Source organism: Littorina saxatilis, linkage group LG9, assembly GCF_037325665.1.
Source record: "Littorina saxatilis isolate snail1 linkage group LG9, US_GU_Lsax_2.0, whole genome shotgun sequence".
Lineage (NCBI taxonomy): Eukaryota > Metazoa > Mollusca > Gastropoda > Littorinimorpha > Littorinidae > Littorina > Littorina saxatilis.
The window spans coordinates 47231020-47251019 of record NC_090253.1 but is presented as its reverse complement, the minus strand read 5'-3'; the positions used below and the strand labels follow the sequence as shown (position 1 = coordinate 47251019).

At 43.0% G+C, this 20000-nt stretch overlaps 1 protein-coding gene across 4 annotated transcripts in view; it reads right to left on the bottom strand.

Moving 5' to 3' along the window:
• Positions 1–1253: 1253 nt before the first annotated feature.
• Positions 1254–20000, bottom strand: part of LOC138976281 (retinal-binding protein-like) — a 31048-nt gene continuing 12301 nt past the window's right edge. For 3 of the 4 annotated variants that reach the window (XM_070349122.1, XM_070349123.1, XM_070349124.1), the window contains 7 exons: positions 13932–14007; positions 11883–11963; positions 11452–11535; positions 10650–10756; positions 9393–9532; positions 8719–8867; positions 1254–1522 (listed from right to left, as the gene is read on the bottom strand). In XM_070349122.1, coding sequence (XP_070205223.1) covers positions 1341–1522; positions 8719–8867; positions 9393–9532; positions 10650–10756; positions 11452–11535; positions 11883–11963; positions 13932–14007 — 819 coding nt within the window. In that variant the 3' untranslated portion in view covers positions 1254–1340. Of the gene's footprint in view, positions 1523–5802; positions 5920–8718; positions 8868–9392; positions 9533–10649; positions 10757–11451; positions 11536–11882; positions 11964–13931; positions 14008–20000 lie in introns of all 4 variants that reach the window. The other variant, XM_070349126.1, reaches the window with a different exon arrangement.

The window sequence follows — 20000 nt, the reverse complement described above, 5'->3', positions numbered from 1 at the left end:
CAAGTGGAAAGCTAGCAGCATCACGAGTCGCGCTATCCAGGTGTGCCGCGTGTTTAGGTGTAATCAGCCACCTGCACTTATTGGCATTGCAGAATAGCCGAGGTATTTTACGTGCCACTGTGGTAAAACGGGGTGGGACATGGATACCGTCTCTGAGTCTGCTCACTGAAAAAGTTGCCCCGTGTCCGTCCCGGCCGGGGTTCGAACCTGTGACCCTACTGGATCCCAAGTTCAGTGCTCTGCCCGTTGAGCTACCCGGCCCTCACCACGCATCATGTTTTCAAGTGCAGGTTCACAAACGAAATAATAAGTTCAGTTCCAACAAAACACATGTTCTATAATTTAGTACAAAAGCTTACACAATCATATAATTTGACCGCGGAGCATTGTGTAAATGCAATAGTACCTGTAACATCCCCAGTAGCTCGGAATGAGCGGGGCTGATGTGTACGGAGAAGTTAGCAACCGGGTGGGAGCCAGCTGCGGAGTACGATTGATGGAAATCGCAAACGAACCTCAAGCTTAACTAATCCGACCCTCTGGCTCTTTCCCACCCGGTTGCTAACTAAGCCGATATCATCTACAACAAAAAGCACACACACAACAAAAAAACATGATCAAGACAAAAACAACAGTGCACAAAGAAAAGAAAAAACACTACTAAAATGCAAAACAAACAAGCCTCATACACAAAAAGAGAGCACACAAAATCATCGGATTGTGCTGTGATTTTATCCTCAAAGTGATCCAACGGTGATACCCCCCCACCCCCCACCCAAACCTACCTACCCTACCACCCTCTCTCATCCTTCCCTTTGCTGAACCCCGTCACAGATTGGTTCTGTCAAGACGCTCAGACATCGGTCGTTCCAAATCCTAGGCAAAGCCCCCGTCCCCAACTCTCCAACCCCCCCCCCCCCTCCCAACATAAAAAAACCCAACTGAGACAACAATCAAACAGTTATGACAGAATTGTAATCCACTAAACATTGGTGCTATTGAGGCGTTTGTTTTTATTTTGAACCCAGGACAAGATTGGTGTTTCACGTGAGCATGCCCTTAATCTCGAAATGCACGCCCCCCACCCCCACCCCAAATTGAGCGTAAGGGGTGGAGTGTGTTGGGGGGGGGGGGGGCGTGAAATCCACTACAGATTGTCGCTGTCGACACGGAGGCTCCTCTTTGCTGTTTGAGTTGGAAACCCAGACGATCTCTGTCGTTGGTCTCACAAGGCAAGCCCCTCGCACCCCCCCTCCCCCCTTCACTTCCCCCTCTCCCCGGGGGGAAAAAATACAAGAAAAAATGGGAAGGGAAGGTCACAAATCAACAACTGAAGCCCATCACAGAGTGGTGCTCTCGTCTTTGCTGTTGGCGTTGGATTCCCAGGCGAGGTCGGTGTTCTCTGTCAGCATGTGCTTGATCTCGGAGTGCATGCCCTCGTCCACCGGGCCGATGACCTCCACCATGTACTGCACCCGTTTGCCGCGTGCCCAGCTGAAGGCGTTGTCGAACACCACTTCGTCTGAAAACAGAGAAGCAGAACGATCAATGTCTTTAATTATAAAGCTTCCGCATAACTCTCACCTACTCTATTGAGCCGCGAAGTGGACTACGCGAAGTATAGTTCGCGAAGCTGGCCGCACGAGGCTTAAGCACTGAGTTTTCAATAAAAAGACTTCACCAAGTCTACTTCGGGCTGAATTAAGGACCGCCTTTACACAGCCATGTCGTATGCATTTAGACCACTTACTTCCCTGGCCCTCTGTTTATCAGATCTTTAAGGGCAGGTGGGCCAGTGCAAAATTGATCAAATTGTTCAAAAACCGTTTTTTTGATATTTTGGCAGATAATGGTTCCATAACATACCTAAAATGCATGTGTGTGTGTTTTTGTCAAAAGTGTCATATTTATGTGTCAATGAAGACAATATTTGAATAGTTCTATCTTCAACGTCGTTTTTCTCATTTCAGCCATTTTTGCGGCAGTTGCATCTTGGGTGTTGCGATTTCTCTGGCTGTAGTTTAGCTAGAGCAATAATTTGTTGTGCAGTTTGTGCAGAATATAACATTCTGGGGGATTACGAAAGGATTTTGTTGCCAATGTATTACAGTCATAACCAGATTATTTCAAAAAATAATTTTGCAAGGGTTACCCTAAAGTTTGACGGTTGTAACAAAGAAATGTCCCTAACTCCAAATATAAATATTATAATCAAAATCTGCTTCGTAATCCCCTAGAGCATACCCAGAAAGATAAAATATAACAATAATTAGAAGTGTGACAATCATATCTGCTGAAATATCATATCCCCCCTGTACTCCACTTTTGTATGTATTTGACTGTTTTTGTCGCGCAAAGCAAAAACCAGCAACCTAAAATACAAGTGACAATCATTTGTCATTGTTTATTCATTTCTTTCATAAAATAACATTCAAACATTCAAATTAAAAAAAAAACATAGTGCACTGGCCCACCTACCCTTAAATAGCACTCTGCCTCATTTGTTCAAGATTCTCACAGGTACTTTCGCGGCACCCCTGTAACAATGTGTGTGTTTGTGTGTCCGTTATGTAAAAACAAGTCTTGATCTACGGACTATGTCCGGTCAGGAATAAAAGCTGGTTCGTGTGTATGACTGTGTTAGTTAGAGTGGATAAGGATAAGATTTTATATAGTCCATGAGGGTAACCTCACAGAAATTCGGGCTGCTTTCTCCCTGGGGAAAGCGAGCTGCCATACAGTATACGGCGCTACCCATTTTTTTTTTTTTCCTGCATGCGTGTATTCATGTTTCCAAGCCCTGAGACTTAATGCTGTGTGAGATGGAATTTTTTTACACTTTATTTCAAGTCACACGGGTATTTGGTGGACATTTTTTTTTTATCTATGCCTATACAATTTTGCCAGGAAAGACCCTTTTGTCAATCGTGGGATCTTTAACGTGCACACCCCAATGTAGTGTACACGAAGGGACCTCGGTTTTTCGTCTCATCCGAAAGACTAGCACTTGAACCCACCACCTAGGTTAGGAAAGGGGGGAGAAAATTGCGGCCTGACCCAGGCCTGAACACGCAACCTCTCGCTTCCGAGCGCAAGTGCGTTACCACTCGGCCACCCAGTGCCTTGGGGAATGAGAAACATATGAGCTTGCGGCGACCATCCTATTCTGAGGATGAAAGTCGCTTGTTTCTTTCAAAGCTTGTTGTTATTCTCTTCGGTGCTAGGAGTCTGGTTCCTCGCGCCCCCTAATTGGCGTAGAGGCGCGTCCCCCGGGTGGTGGATGGGGGAGCCTTCTCTACTAACTTCTCATCACTCTCGATGCCGTGAACCTAATTAGGATCTTTTTCTTGTTTCTTTATTTCCGCCTCCCCAAAGTCCTTTTACTTTCCTTTTCTCACCCATAAAATTCTTCACTTATTACCCTTGTTAAGTGGTTCTTGTATAGAATATAGTCAATGTTTGTAAAGATTTTAGTCAAGCAGTATGTAAGAAATGTTTAGTCCTTTGTACTGGAAACTTGCATTCTCCCAGTAAGGTCATATATTGTACTACGTTGCAAGCCCCTGGAGCAATTTTTTGATTAGTGCTTTTGTGAACAAGAAACACTTAACAAGTGGCTCTATCCCATCTCCCCCCTTTCCCCTATCCCATCTCCCCCCTTTCCCCTATCCCATCTCCCCCCTTTCCCCCCCTTTCCCTCGTCGCGATATAACCTTCGTGGTTGAAAACGACGTTAAACACCAAATAAAGAAAGAAAGGAGACTGGTTCCGCATAACGCTCACTTACTCTATTACACATGTCCGGTATGCATTTAGAGTGCTTACTTCCCTTTGTTTACCCCTTGACTACCGAAATAATTTTGTTAAAAACATTCAATAAACAATCATAACATACAAAACAATGACACCAAAACTGACTGAGGAAATGGTCTTCATGGGAGGTAATCATCGCGCTGCAATAGAAGATTTTCAGAAATGTAACTCTGTCGGGTTTGTATGAGTTGTGAAAGAGTAAACACCCTTGCTTTTCCTCTGACAAATAAATTCACGCGTGCTCCTGTCCTCGTGTTTCAGACATAATCATCGCTAGCGATCGCCCCCCCCCCCCACCCACCCCCCTCCCGCCCCCCCCCTTCCCCTCATGTGTATAATTAACAGCAAGGGAATTCACTCTGTCAAAACTCATACAAACCCGACAGAATTATTTTTCGAAATTCGTCTGTTCAAAGGCCAAGAAACAGAGGTTGTTTCCTTTGTCATAATTATTCTTGATTTGTTAATGATTGAAAAAAAACAAAAACGTATCTGATGCGTATTGAGACAGTCCAGGGGTTAAGAAACCAATTCATCTACTGCACAGAAAACATCCATCCTGTTGATTCGGGGTATGTGTGGAAGAGGTATGGGTCTCACAATTTACTCCCACCAATTCCTCGTATAGATCTTTATAAATCAAGCTTTGCTTTTTCAGGATCATCTCTGGGGAACTCTTTACCAATTGAAATCAAACGATCCACATCTTTAAAAGCATGTAAAAGGCGGATGCACACACACTTGATGACAGTATAAACTGCCCGCTGAAATCTTGTTTTCATCGAGCATTCTGATTATGTATGCAATGCTCTTACGTTTTATATTTCTTATTTTTTGTACTGAATGCGTACTTCCTCGACCCTCTATCCCTTCTCCTTAAAAGTGACTAAACAGCCTGTTTATGGCCCCGTTTAACGATGCATTGCTTCTATGTTTTGGCTTTTGTTTGGTTTTGTTTTAGACTTGTCGTCAGATGACATTATGTTTGAAGGACAGGTTGGAAGATTAGGCTAAGCCTAAAACCTTTATCCTTGTGTAACAAAGTTCTGAGTTCTCAGTTTGCGGGCATGAAAAATCTCGTTGAAGCTCGCATTGTTTATGAACCGCTATCTTCGACCAATATGTTTAATATCAACTGAGAATCGGTGTGTAACCTCTACTCTACTCTAGATTAGGGCTCACTATTCACTGTGACTTAAACAGCGGGCCCACACTGGGCAATAAATAGCTCAACTGGCTTGACTTTCAAGGAACACACCTCTTCCATGGGCTTTAAAAACAACAACAGAGTTACCGCCATTTGCATCCTACACTGTAACGGAACCTCTCTAAAAGAGGTGACTAAACTAAAGATTGGAGCAATGGAAGACAAAGTCAGTTTCCACCATCACCCCCCCACACACACACACACACACACACACACACACACACACATACACACACACACAAACACACACACAAACACACACACAAACAGACACACACACACACACATACACACACACACACACACACATACACACACAGCCGGACACCCCCCACACACATCCACACCCACACCACACACACACACACACACAGACACCCCCCCCCACACACACACACATACATAATTGTACATGCATGAACGCAACACCAAAACAAATATGATTGCATATACTGAACACAAATTCGGCTGTAAAATACCAAGCTGCGAACCTGCTAAAGCAACGCAAACAAACAAACACACAACAAACAAACAGGAAATCAAAGAGCAGTAACACATAAATTAAACAATTTACAACTATATAAAAACATAAAATGAAATAAAAATGATAGACATTCAAATTTCAAAGCAAAATCAGTTGAGCATTTAATTTACACGAAACCAAAACAAATCAAACACAAAATAAAATATCGCGCAATCATCCCATCATGCAGAACTAGACCGCACCCAGCTACTCGCGACTATGACAAAGCGCAAGAGAAAGAAACCACACTTGTGTATACTTAGAATATGCAGTGCGAAGATGATGTGTATGAGTACTCAGGCCGTTATAACGTCGATAACATAATGTACTCTCTTCCCCCGCACGAAAGAATGGCGGTTGTTAAATGTGAACAGGTCTGAAAAGGATATGATAACAATAACAATAACAATAACAATAAAAATAAAATCACTTTATTATCCATTACAATATTACATACAAATGGAAACAATTTCTTCAGCACTCACCCTGCCTGTAAACGATTATAACGAACAATTTGTCGCAACTGATATTAGCACAGTCATGTTATCTCAAAGGCACAGTCCTCCTAAAGTCAACGATTCGGTTTATTATTTTGGATCTTGTGATTTAGGCACTATGACATAAACAAAGAAAGAAAAAAAGTAAATAAATGAAATTCAGCACACACAAAAACAAAACACAGTTAATTTACAGATAACAACACAGCTTGAAGTGCAGCCATGCTATATGCCTACATAATGCTGACATACAAAGAAACACAATACTGACATGATGGATACAAATCAGATGGAAGGCATCCTAAATTGTTACCCAACTAAGCAGTTGTCGTGTATCCAATTGCTAAATTAATTCAGCTGAACAACGACCACTCTGGACGAAATCCATGTAGCGTCCTTATAAATGTGTGTAAACGAAGGGGGTTCATTAGGTCTGCATATAAGTTGACCTGGGATATCGGACAAAATCTCCACCCTTAACCAACTAGGCGAGGTTGGGATTCGAACTCGATCCGAACCTTCCACAAGGTAGACCGACGTTTTATCCACCAGGCCAATTCGCCATTTCGACGATTCTACCGAAGAAAATAAATCCTGGCAACACCCTCGTATAAGAAGGAAGGTATCTTGAACCCGTTCGCTGCCAGTACATATGTGTATGAGTTGTTCTTCAGTACTGGTGACAGAAAGGGGGAAAAGTGGTCAAAATTCAAATCTCTAGTTTTGTTTTTGAAATATTGCTTTTCATAAAGCAGAAATACTGTAGTATCTGTTGTACATAAGAAAAAATCACTGGTTCACATGGTTCCTACATAATCTAACTTTTAAAGCTGGTTCTTGTGTGTCTGTGTGTATGTTTGTATGATGACGATAGGACCCGAAACGGCTGCACGGACTGAGACAGGAATTGCAGAGAATGTTCTTTGCCACTCGAGTCGTGTCATAAGGTACTTTTGGAATAGCAAATTTGAAAGGATTCTTCAAAAAACGGCGGAAAACATTATACCCTGTGAGCTATCGAGGATCCTCCCCGTCTGGGCTGTCGAAACATGGTCTTGTTAAAAGACGTTTTCAAATGCGGCGGGGAGATACACTCGAAGCACATTTAGCGAAGTTATGTTGCCAAATCATCAAAGATCAACATTTCACTACACGGATCGATGCACACAGTCGAAATAGATGTGACTTTCACACGACCGAACGGCGAAGACAACTTACTAGCAGACTAGCAGACGACAAGATCTAAATATTTAGATCAGTGAGAGCAATCCGTTGAAGAACAGTTACTCCGCTTATTCGTCTTCAGTTAAGCTTATTTCCCCTGCCATAAGTTTCCTTGCAGATCTGCAGTCGCGTAGTGAAATGAACTAGTGTCATCGGAAGATTCTTCTCAGTCAATGATCAAAGCACAGTAAGTTCTATGCTGACAAAAGTCACTTTCGGACAACACGACGATTGACTTAATTTATGAGCCCAAAGGTAACAATATCGACAAGAATGTACGCATTTGACATTAAATGAAACATTCATAGACAGTTTCCAACTCACCAGATCTGCCAAAGAGCCGTCATTCGTGAAAAAACGATGATTTTAATCAGACAGGTATCGGAAACAAGCCTTGGTCACCTGCGTTATTCCTTCCAAGGCGACGTGACGGCGCCACATTTGTTTGTTTATGGCTGTTTATCGCGAAACAACACAGTTGAAATTTGTGTGTAAAATACCACAAATTTGTGGTGAATCAGTTCGTCATCTGCGTTTCGATTGTAATTAAGTCAGATTGGAGTTACTTTGAATCGAAGGCGAGGGTAACCTGCGTTATTTGTGGGACATCGTGAACAAATTTGATTGCAATATTTTATACAGAAAGTAAATTTCAATGATTCTGGCTCAGACTTGTAGATCTGTTATGCAGTGTGTTGGTAGTGTATCTGCTTTTCTGCTGTGAAGCTCATTTGGAGTGATACGTTGATCGAAGTGGGGTACCCTATGTGGGACATCAGCCGTATGCAGATTACGCCTCAGAACACTCTCGCATTTCACAAAGACAACAATAATTTGCAACATTTCAAGAACTGCATCAGTTTTATTAGATACTATTTCAACAACAACAGCACAAACACGACTATTATCAACAACACAGAACGGGAGGTAAGTCTTCAAAGACGCACCAAGTGTGCGTTCCCGTTTTTGGACGCCATTTTTGCTGGCATTTTCACAGTAAATCTTAATATTTCCATATCTATTGAATGATTTTGGTATTTTCTTTGATTGTGCCGATTCTCCTATCTCTCTGGCATGTACTGGGTGCTTTGTGACCAGTTTCTCCCCTAGACTGTATTGAAAAATGCGTCCGTGTGAGCTGACTCCCACTTGTGACCAGTAGCAAAGAACAACTCTTATACAAAGCATTAACTGAGATGGCAACTTACAATTGTTATTAGCGATCTTGATGTATAAATGAATACACTACACACGCACATATTGTTCTTGTTGTTGTTGCTGTTGCTGTTGTTGTTGTTGTTGTTGTTGTTGTTGTTGTTGTTGTTGTTTTTGTTGTTGTTGTTGTTTGTTGTTTATTGAACGGTTTATTGCTCGTTAAAGCAGGTTACCCAGGACGTCAGCTGACTTCCTACAAGCAGCAAACGGGCTAAAGACTACATTAATAAATCACTCACAAGTGCCAGTCTTGTGGCAGGTGACACTGCCGTCCTCGGGGACGATGTGACTGTTGACTCTCTCCGTGGCCCGCACTGTCTCCTTCACACCCTCGCGCAGCAATTGCACGCCGAACCCGATGTCAAAGTCCTCCGTTTTGAACTCCCACCTGTGGGCAGAGCACCATTATTATCAGTATCGTCGGGGTTATTATCGTTGTCGTAGTCGTCGTCATAATCGTAGTCATCATCATCATCGTCGTCATTGTCAACACCACCATCGTCGTTTTCGTCGTCGTCGTCGTCATCATCATCATCATCATCATCATCATCATCATCATCATCATCATCATCATCATCATTACCAGCAGCAGGAGTAGCATCGACCTCGTCTTCGTCGTCGTTGTGGTCGTCGATCATCATCATCATCATCATCATCATCATCATCATCATCATCACCATCATCATCATCATCATCATCATCACCATTGTCGTCGTCGTCGTTGTCAGTAGCACTTTCATTGTAGTTATATGCTCTATTCACATCGTTTAAAATGACATACGAGTTCGTTTAAAGCTGACATGAACCTGCAAAAGGATCAATAACATAATTCGTTTAAAAACAAACAAGCCAAAAAGGTGAATCTAAATTGGACACGAGAAAACCTAACATTGCATGAAAAAGATGTTGCTACCTGAGAACACTGCCAGGTTTGGTAACCTCGTAGGGCAGACACAGTTTGTCTCCCCTTGGTACGGTGGCGACCTCTAGCTGGTCTTCGTTGTCTTTGTCCTGCAGGAAGTATTCCCTGGGCACCTCACCTCCCGGGCAGATCTGTGTAGAGGAATAAGGCTAGAATCAGATTACAACTAAATCATTGCAGATCTTTCTGAGTCATCACAAAAAGAAATGGGTCATGTTGATATGTCATGGTCGGCACGGTCTATTCGAATATTGACCGTCATGTAACAAATGTAAATAATTGCTCGGTGGACTCGCCGACACAATGATTTTTAACAGTCTGATACCTTTTCATACGAAGTCTTGTCCAATTGAAACGTTTGAAATGTTGCACTTTCAGGGTGTTTCCTATCAAAAATGTTGAATATTAGTCCTATTGCAAAGTTTGCAACCATGACCTACAAAACATGTATGAAGCCCTGCCGGCTGCCTGGTCAAAAAGTGTGAAGCCATGTCTTATCAAAAAGTGGTAAGCCTTGTCCTAGCTATCAACAAATGCAAAGCCTTATCCTATTAAAAGTTTGAAGCCTTGTCATCTGAAGCAAAAGTCTAAAACCGCTCCCTATTAAAAGTTTGAAACTTTAATTTGTCCTATCAACAAGTTCAAAACCGTGGCCTATGAACAAGTTTGAAGATGTTTCCAATTCAGCAGTCGTCATTCGTTCCATATGACTGCATTTCCTACACACAAAAAAGTCATTTTCTTTAACCGTAATTTCCCTAGCAAACGCCCAGTATCTGGCAAACGCCCATCCCCCACTTTCGGCCAAACGTTGTGCAGATGGGTCACTACCTAGCAAACGCCCACGGGTCCCTTTTTTTTTTCTTTTTTTTTCTAATTTGTTTTAAGACAGTCGGCCTCCTTTATCTACGATTTGTGCACATTGTTGGATGGTTTGCCGGTTTTTTCTTCTTATTTTTTCTATCACAGAACGTTGATCTTTATTTGTGTACACACACGGTGTGTTTATTTTTCATTAAAATTGCATAAATCACATGTTGTATCACTTTTTTGTTCTCGTGACAATGTGATGACACATTATCTTGCATATGGGTGTATACCTAGCAAAAGCCCACCCCCTACTTGTACCCAAAATCTGTGCGGAGGGGGGGGGGGTGGGCGTTTGCTGGGGATTTTACGGGTAAAAGGAAATTTCATTTTCTTTCCAAGGTGAATTTTAAACTGTAAAACAAGTACATTAAGCTTTACCATAGTAGCACATCTGGGATTCCCATCCGGGTCTGTTTTGACTCCGCCTAGATACACCGGAAGTTCCTCAGCATCAATGTACTGCAGGAGGGTGTCCTTGAAATGACCTTGAGAGGATTCAAAGTCAAGAATGTGATATAGTTTAGTACACACACAGCAACAACACACATGTAGAAGTCGCGAATAAAGGGTGAGAGAGAGAGAGAGAGAGAGAGAGAGAGAGAGAGAGAGAGAGAGAGAATGAGAGACAAAACAGACACACAGACAGACAGAGAGTCAGACAGACAGACAGACAAATGGACAGATAGACAGACAGACCAAAACAGAAAGACAGACAAAGAGACACACACAGAGTGAGAGAAAGAGAAAGAGAGAGAGAGAGCGTAAGAGAGACAAATAGAGAGAGAATAAACGATTTGTGGAAATAATTCTTTCGGGTTTGTTGGGGTTGTGCTCCGGTCTACGAGCTTTCGACAGACCCCTCGCCAGTGATTGGACCCTCTTTTGTTTGTCGGAGGTTTTGCAAGAAAAGGTCACTCTCCCACAACCCGTACAAACCCGACAGAGTTATTTTCGGAATTTGTCTATCAGAGATAGACAGTCACACATGTACAGGCAAATAAACCTACAGGTACACATAAACAGAAGACACAATCAGAATGAAACGCAACACACGCATAGCCTTATACCAAGAGAAAAAAGATGTTGTTTAGGATTAACGAACGAAAAAGCAAACAAGCGAGCAAACAAGCAAACAAACAAACAGACAAACACAGACATACACAAACGATCATATGCTTACCACCAAGCACGTGTATCTTGTTCTTCATATCCTCACTGATGAGAGGTCGTGCCAGCTTGTACAGCAATGGGAAGATCCGGGGTGCTGCACACAGGTGGATAGACATATCAACACATGAGCGGTGTGCGCGCTCGCACTCACGCTCACGCACACGCACGCAAACGAACGCATCCACACAAATTCGCGCTTGCGCGTGCACGCAAATGAGCACACACACACACACATACACACACACACACACACACAAACACGCACAAACGCACACATCCACCCCCCCCCCCCACCCCCACCTCCCATCCCCACATTTACACACATGAGCGCGCGCGCGTTTAATTCCCACAGTGAAAAAAAAGGACACAGATTTTTTTTAAGAGAGGACACAATAAAACAAAATCAGTCAGATAGCCTAGATGTTGTCCACCTATGCTTACCATTGACAACAAACATTCTTTTCATCATTTCCGGATAGTTGTCCTCGAGAACTTTCACCAGGTGAAGATACATCTGAAGTCCTGAGAGGAAAACAAAAGGATAATCAAAACACGCTGAAAACATAGACGTAAAAGGAGGACAAGCAAAACATGCAAACGGCACAACACAATTTGAATAAGAAAGGAGACAAACGAACTGCAAAAAGCAAGAAGCTACTGAGGCCATACACACATAGAAATAACACCAATAAACCCACAAGAAACAAACAAAAAAGCTTGAACAAAACCAACCAAAAGAAAAAAAGTAAACAACTGCGTCTGATTTTATTTGATTTTCACCTGCATGCAAATGCGTTTTACGCAAAATGAAAGTCGTGACTCAACGAAGAAAGTAATCAATTTTGTCGACAATGTCCACCAAAGAAAACCAAATCACGAAACAAGATGTTGAAAAGCTTTCCACCACTGTTGAACAATAGACGATGTTTGGAAATAACTCTGTGGGGTTTGTATAGGTTGTGTAATAGTGAAAACCCTTGCTTTTGAATGACAAATAAATGCACACGTGCTCTTGTCCGCGTGTTTCAGACACACCTCCCTATATAGTGATTGGCCGACGGGCGCTGTGGCGGGGTGGTAAGACGTCGGCCTCTTAATCGGAAGGTCGAGGGTTCGAATCCCGGCCGCGGCCGCCTGGTGGGTTAAGTGTGGAGATTTTTCCGATCTCCCAGGTCAACTTATGTGCAGACCTGCTAGTGGCTTATCCCCCTTCGTGTGTACACGCAAGCACAAGACCAAGTGCGCACGGAAAAGATCCTGTAATCCATGTCAGAGTTCGGTGGGTTATAGAAACACGAAAATACCCAGCATGCTTCCTCCGAAAGCGGCGTATGGCTGCCTTAATGGCGGGGTAAAAACGGTCATACACGTAAAATTCTACTCGTGCAAAAACACGAGTGTACGTGGGAGTTTCAGCCCACGAACGCAGAAGAAGAAGAAGAAGAAGTGATTGGCCCCGCCAATGCGTGTCCCCGTGTAGAAGCAAGGGTATTCACTCCTTCACAAGCCGTACAAACCCGACAGAGTTATTTTCGGAATTCATCTATTGAAAACTGCTGCATACAAGTTCGGATCAATATGCCGGCGTTTAGAAGTGTTGTGTGAAAGGGACGCTGTGACCGGGAGAAAAAGAGTTCTATGAAAGAACGACGTGTTTATTCAGTTTAAAGACTATTCCGATATGATGGTGCTGGAACAGGCAAACGAAGGGTTGGGGTGGGGGGGGGGGGGGGGGGGGGGTAGGGTGTTTACCTCATCACTCTAATCGCCGTGGCAACGTCAAAGAAGTGCTACAAAACGAGTCAGTTTCACAAAACCCTTCAGAGTGAGGGATTGTGAGCGGTACCCTAAAGACCATATTGTGCTAGCGTGGAGGCAGGTCCAGAACCTAATCATTTCATTTTCATTTTTCATTTCATTTCATTTTCCATTTCATTTCATTTTTCATTTTCATTTTCATTACTTTATTGTCCCATCGCTGGGAAATTCGGGTCGCTTCCTCCCAGTGGAAAGCTAGCAGCAACGGAGTCGCGCTACCCAAGTGTCTGCGTGTTTAGGTGTATTCAGCCACCTGCACTTATGGCAGAATGACCAAGGTCTTTTACGTGCCATTGTGATGACACGGGGGTGGGACATGGCTTCCGTCTCTGGGTCTGCACATAAAGTTGACCCGTGTCCGTCCCGGCCCGAATTCGAACCTGCGACCTTTCGATCACAAGTCCAGTGCTCTACCAACTGAGCTACCGGGACCCCACTAATAGACAGTTTTCATAGAAACACTTATCAAGTCGCAGAATTACCTAACATTTTATCTGTAAAATGGGCTAATATGTCGGGTTTCGTGTGTCTGAGTGTGTTTGTGTGTGTGTGTGTGTGTGTGTGTGTGTGTGTGTGTGTGTGTGTGTGTGTGTGTGTGTGTGTGTGTTTGTGTATGTGTGTGTGTGTGCGTGTGCGTGCGTGCGTGTGTGGGTGTGTGTGTGTGTGTGTTACCTGGTCTCCATAACATCTTGCTGCTTACGCCCTCCATGTCAAAGATCACCGTCAGTCCGTCCACTCGCTTTCCTCTCTGAAACCGTGAACAAAATAGAATACATTAAAATAAGAAATAGAACACAGAAAGTTAGTTAAATTCATACAACCATAACTTAAATATAGATTAACAAACAAGGAAACAAATATATGTTAAATGTATATAAACAATAGATAATTATGAAACAAAAAAGTAAGAAAATAAATAAATAAACAAAATACGGATGTTTCCAAAAATTCCGAAATTAAACATTTCTAGCCTCTCACACAGTAGGTCCAGCCCTGAAGGCTGCGCCTTTAACCTTTCGCGTTCCGCACAAAATCATGCCGTAACAACCTGTTACGGCACATATTGTCGCCCCTGCATATATTGTCGCCGGCGACAATATGTGCCGGGACGACAATATGTGCCGTCTTAGGCGGCACATATTGTCGCCCCTGCACATATTGTCGCCGGCGACAATAAAAAAAGCGACCTTGGCGGCTCATATTGTCGTCCCGGCACATGTTGTTGGCCGTTCGTGCGCTTATCTTCTATTCGAAAGTGTGTGTGTGTGTAGGTGTGTGTGTGTGTGTGTGTGTGTGTGTGTGTGTGTGTGTGTGTGTGTGTGTTTGTGTGTGTGTGTGTGCGTGCGCGTGCGTGCGTGCGTGCGTGCGTGTGTGTGTGTGTAAGTGTTTGCAGCGACCCTCAGTGCATATTTGTCGCCACTTCGTGTATTGCCGTCAGTTGTCTTTTTCAGTTTCTGTTACTCTTTCGCTGAATTTAGGACGGGAAGGCTGTCACTTCGCCCTCCCTCGCCTTCCCTCGTTACACCCCCGGTATAGGGGTGTGTATAGGTTTCGGTCGATGTGTTTGTTTGTTTGTTTGTTTGTTTGTGTGTTTGTTTGTTTGTTTGTTTGTTTGTGTGTTTGTTTGTGTTCGCAAGTAGATCTCAAGAATGAACGGACCGATCGTCACCAAACTTGGTGAACAGGTTCTATACATTCCTGAGACGGTCCTTACAAAAATTGGGACCAGTCAAACACACGGTTAGGGAGTTATTGGTGGATTTTGGGTTTTTTGCGGGATCAACTACGGCATAACTCTTTCTTATCTTCTCCATGTTTTCAGCGTTTACCTCCCTTCCTTCGTATGGTGCACTATAGTATGAGGGGGCATCTTCGGATATTCCCGGCGTTCTGTTACTATTTTTAGAAGGTCACCGCAGTGTCCAGAACGTAAATTGGACCCGTAAATTATCCTCACTGTAAAAGTGCAAAGGTCGAATCAATTTATAGCCACGCGAAAAATACACTCTCATCTATCTCTATATATTTATACAATAGATATAGATATATATATACGGCTTCTCTGTGTGTGTGTGTGTTTGAGTGTGTCTGTAGAAAACACCTGTGTATTGCACAGTTCTGTTTGTGATGTGGTACCTAGGGCGTCGTCGACAAGTATGGGACTCGACATGATATGATCAGGAATGGCATTATGGCCCCTGAATCATGTTCGTGCTGTTCCCATTCCACGAGTCTGGAAGGGACCTAAGCTTGACGGGTCCATTTTGTGGGGTTTTGTCAATTAACTTTTACTGACAGTTTGTTGAATCTGGGGACGTGAATTTTAAAAGTTATCGTTATGTGACTGAGACTACTCCTTTTCTGCATTCGATGTGACTGAGACTACAAAAATAGTGGATACTATTGTGAGAAAGATTGCGCGACTAGAGCGGTGTTTGAGGTGTCAAATTCTGTCAGTTTTCCCTATTCCAAGCAGAAAGCCGACATCAGGTAAATATCAATCGGTAGTGTAGATGTATGTACTATGCATTGCCATTGAACATAATTTTATATACAGTGTCCTTTAATTTTTTTTCTCTGATTTAATCCACACGTGGTGAGCATGTTTTATATTATATACATGAGACGGTTTTTACAAAAAATGCGGTCAGTAGGTGTTACAGAAAGAGTTATATTGATTTGTCTTTTTCTCCGCCTGTCTCTTTGTCCACTCAATCAACTTATTTTAACCACACTTGTTAGCAGTGCCTTCTCAGTTGGTGGCAGTGAGAATGGTAAGGACGGGGGTGTTTTTCCTACCTCGGAGGAATTTCTTGTTTTTCACGAAGTTGACTGTAAACTTCTCTTTCCGTACTCCCGCTGTCTGTGGCCACTCACAACTCTGCTCTTTTGCTTTTTGTTTGCTTGTTTGTTTGCCTATGTGTCTGCTTATCTTGTTTTGTTTTGTTTTCTGGCTGGGCGATTGGTGTTCGTTGTTTGTTTTATGATTGTTTGGTTGTTTTGTTTTTGCAGCTCCTCTGGTTTTTTTTTCTTTTTGATCTACTGTGCGTGTGTGCGTGCTTGCGTCTGTACGTACGTGCGCGTTTGTGCGTATGCATGTGTCTAAGTGCGTGTGTTCAAGCATCTGTGCGCGTTCATTTATGGTCTGAATCGGTGACTGCTTCAGAGCTTCACATTTTTCTCAATTTTAGATTTTTAAAAAAATGTTCTTTTTTATTTTGATACGAAACTCTGCTGCGCGCAGGACTTTTTTTCCTTCAATAAATTGATAGTGCCGGAAAATATGATACAGCTCATTTCATGGCAACTTATCTTTTTGTATGGTACTTGAGCTATGAAGTTACCAAGCGGCATGAATAGTAACACACACATACAGAGAGAGAGAGAGAGAGAGAGAGAGAGAGAGAGAGAGAGAGAGAGAGAGAGAGAGAGAGAGAGAGAGAGAGAGAGAGAGAGAGAAAGAGAAAGAGAGAGGAGGGAGGGAGGGAGGGAGCACGCACGCACGCACGCACGCACGCACGCACACACACACACACACACACACACGCACACACACAAAAAGGCACATACATACACTTATACACTTACACACACACACACACACACACACACACACTGAAACACACACAGACACACATTCACACACACACACACACACACACACACACACACACGCTCGTGCGCACAGACTGACAGAGAGACACACAGACACACAGAAACACACACACATAAACACACACACACACACTACACACACTACACACAGACACACACAGACACACACACACACACACACACACACACACACACACACACACACACACACACACACACACATTTTAGAATAGAAGATAAGCCCACGAGCGGCAGACGACAATATGTGCAAGGACGACAATATGTGCCGCTAGGGTCGCTTTGCCGGCGACAATATGTGCAGGGGCGACAATATGTGCCGCCTAAGACGGCACATATTGTCGTCCCTGCACATATTGTCGCCGGCGACAATATATGCAGGGGCGACAATATGTGCCGTAACAACCCCTTCACTGTTCCTGTGAGGTTAAACAGACCGATCTAATGAAGCAAATCTCACTACATTTTGCTCACGCCAAGCCGAATTCGGTCACGATTTTGCAGATGATTCATGCGGTTGTGACGGGATCTGCACATGTCTTATCTTGCGGGCGATATTGGGTTTCGGTTGGTTGTTGGCTAAGTCACTGCATCGTATTTCACTGTTTGGGACCGGTTCAAGGTGTGTTTCCTTTTTCAGTTCACGTAGTGGTCTCCGTGTTTGAAACTATTTACAAGTGTGGGTCTAGCACGGTAAAATGAAGAAGGTTTACACAAAAAGAGCTCGGATCTGTTGATCTGTTACTTCAACGTTTATTAGAAATCTGAATGATTGTTAAACTAACAAATCTTGTAGGGGCCGGGCAGGGGGGGGGGGGGGGGGGGGGGGGGGCTGGGAGGGAGGGGGGGGGGAGAGGGGGTGGCTTAAGCTTAAGCACGATTACCATGAAAACAAAACTTCTTCAACACTGCAACACTTCAACATTGTTGAAAGTAGGCGTGGCGAAAGGAAATCCTGCAAGCAGGTGTTACGGCACAAGAATAACATCAAAGTATCTCCTGAAATAGCCCGGACTGTGACAGACGTATAATTATGAGAAAAAGGAGGCCAAACAAATCGTGCAAAAAAAGTTCACCCCGCTCTAGTCACTTTGCTTTCGCTGTAGGACAATCGCATCACGATTTTTTTTTTAAAGGTATACTATAGATCTGTCCGTTTTGGAGGAGATTTTGACTAAAATGACTGATAAGATTTGAATAATCTGGAAAATTCACTGTACCTTAGTATACACGCTCACTGCACGGTTTGCTCGAAAACGCACCGAAATTATGGTTACAACTAACTAAATCAAAGTTAGTGAATGAGCTTCTACGCGCTACTTATCTCCGGAAACAGAACTGTAAGAAACAAAATCATGTTGAGGCGCCGCCTGTCGGTTAGACGGGGAGCGCCCTCTATGACGCGGAGGTGCTAGTACACTTGCACACACGCCATTTTGCATGCAAGGGAAATAACCCAACCCAATCCTCACAGAGTGCCCTTCCTCTGCCATTAACATAGTTGTACCTGCCATTTTCAAGTTTTCGGTACACTTACTTTTGTGAAGGCAATCCTCTTGTGCGGTAGCATTAATTGTAACGCATACTCATGGTATGATTTTTGAAGCGATCTGTACTGAGAGCCTTAATTGATCTTAATTTTATTCTTAGCTATGATCCCTTTAACCGAAGTTATTGCTTCACTTTATTCTCACTCTAATGGTATCGGGTGACCCCCTAAAATTAATTTGCACTTCATCTGTGCCATTGTGTGAAACTGAACTGCTCCGATACCCGACAAAAGAATTAATGCGGGCTCTATTTTTAGCTTTCCTTTTATTACCTGCACACATGCTTTTTACGGAGGCAGCGTGCATCCGATGCTTTGTTCACGGCTGATAAAAATGTGACCCTCCACCACGAAATGAGTCGCATGTCACCTCGCGCGGTTCTGCGCTGGGCTTAATATAAGTCCGGGGAGTGTCTGGTAACAGTGTGAGGGTCACCTTAGTCACAGGCTTATAACTCAAACAGTTTTCGCTCTGTTCTAAAACGGTTTTCACCACTGGATAGAGCATAAAAAAACTCTTTATGAAAATGTACTAATGGGAAAATCATGCAAATGTGACATGCGACTCATTCCGTTGGTGGAGGGTCACAAATGGTTTCGAAAGAGGTAAATTTAACTACTGCGTTCAAGGCTGCTCAAAATGAGCTCAATTTTGGACGACATGCAGCGTTTATGCACTCCATACGTCTTGGTGTTTCAATTATTTACTTTGTTTGTGGGTGCTTTTGTTAAGTTGATTTTTACATTTAGTCAAGTTTTGACTAAATGTTTTAACGTAGAGGGGGAATCGAGACGAGGGTCGTGGTGTTTGTCTGTGTGTGTGTGTGTGTGTCTGTCTGTCTGTGCGTGTGTGTGTGTGTGTGTAGAGCGATTCAGACTAAACTACTGGACCGATCTTTATGAAATTTGACATGAGAGTTCCTGGGAATGATATCCCCGAAAGTGTTTTTTTCTTTTTTCGATAAATGTCTTTGATGACGTCATATCCGGCTTTTTGTAAAAGTTGAGGCGGCACTGTCACATCCTCATTTTTCAATCAAATTGATTGACATTTTGGCCAAGTAATCTTCGACGAAGGCCGGACTTCGGTATTGCATTTCAGCTTGGTGGCTTAAGAATTAATTAATGACTTTGGTCATTAAAAATCTAAAAATTGTAAAAAAAAAATTTTTTTATAAAACGATCCAAATTTACGTTCATCTTATTTTTCATCATTTCCTGATTCCAAAAACATATAACTATGTTATATTTGGATTGAAAACAAGCTCTGAAAATTAAAAATATACAAATTATGATCAAAATTAAATTTTTGAAATCAATTTAAAAACACTTTCATCTTATTCCTTGTCGGTTCCTGATTCCAAAAACATATAGATAGGATATGTTTGGATTAAAAACACGCTCAGAAAGTTAAAACGAAGAGAGGTACAGTAAAGCGTGCTATATGAAGCACAGCGCAACCGCTACCGCGCCAAACAGGCTCGTTACTTTCACTGCCTTTTGCACTAGCGGGCGGACTACGTTCAGTTTCATTCTGTGAGTTCCACAGCTTGACTAAA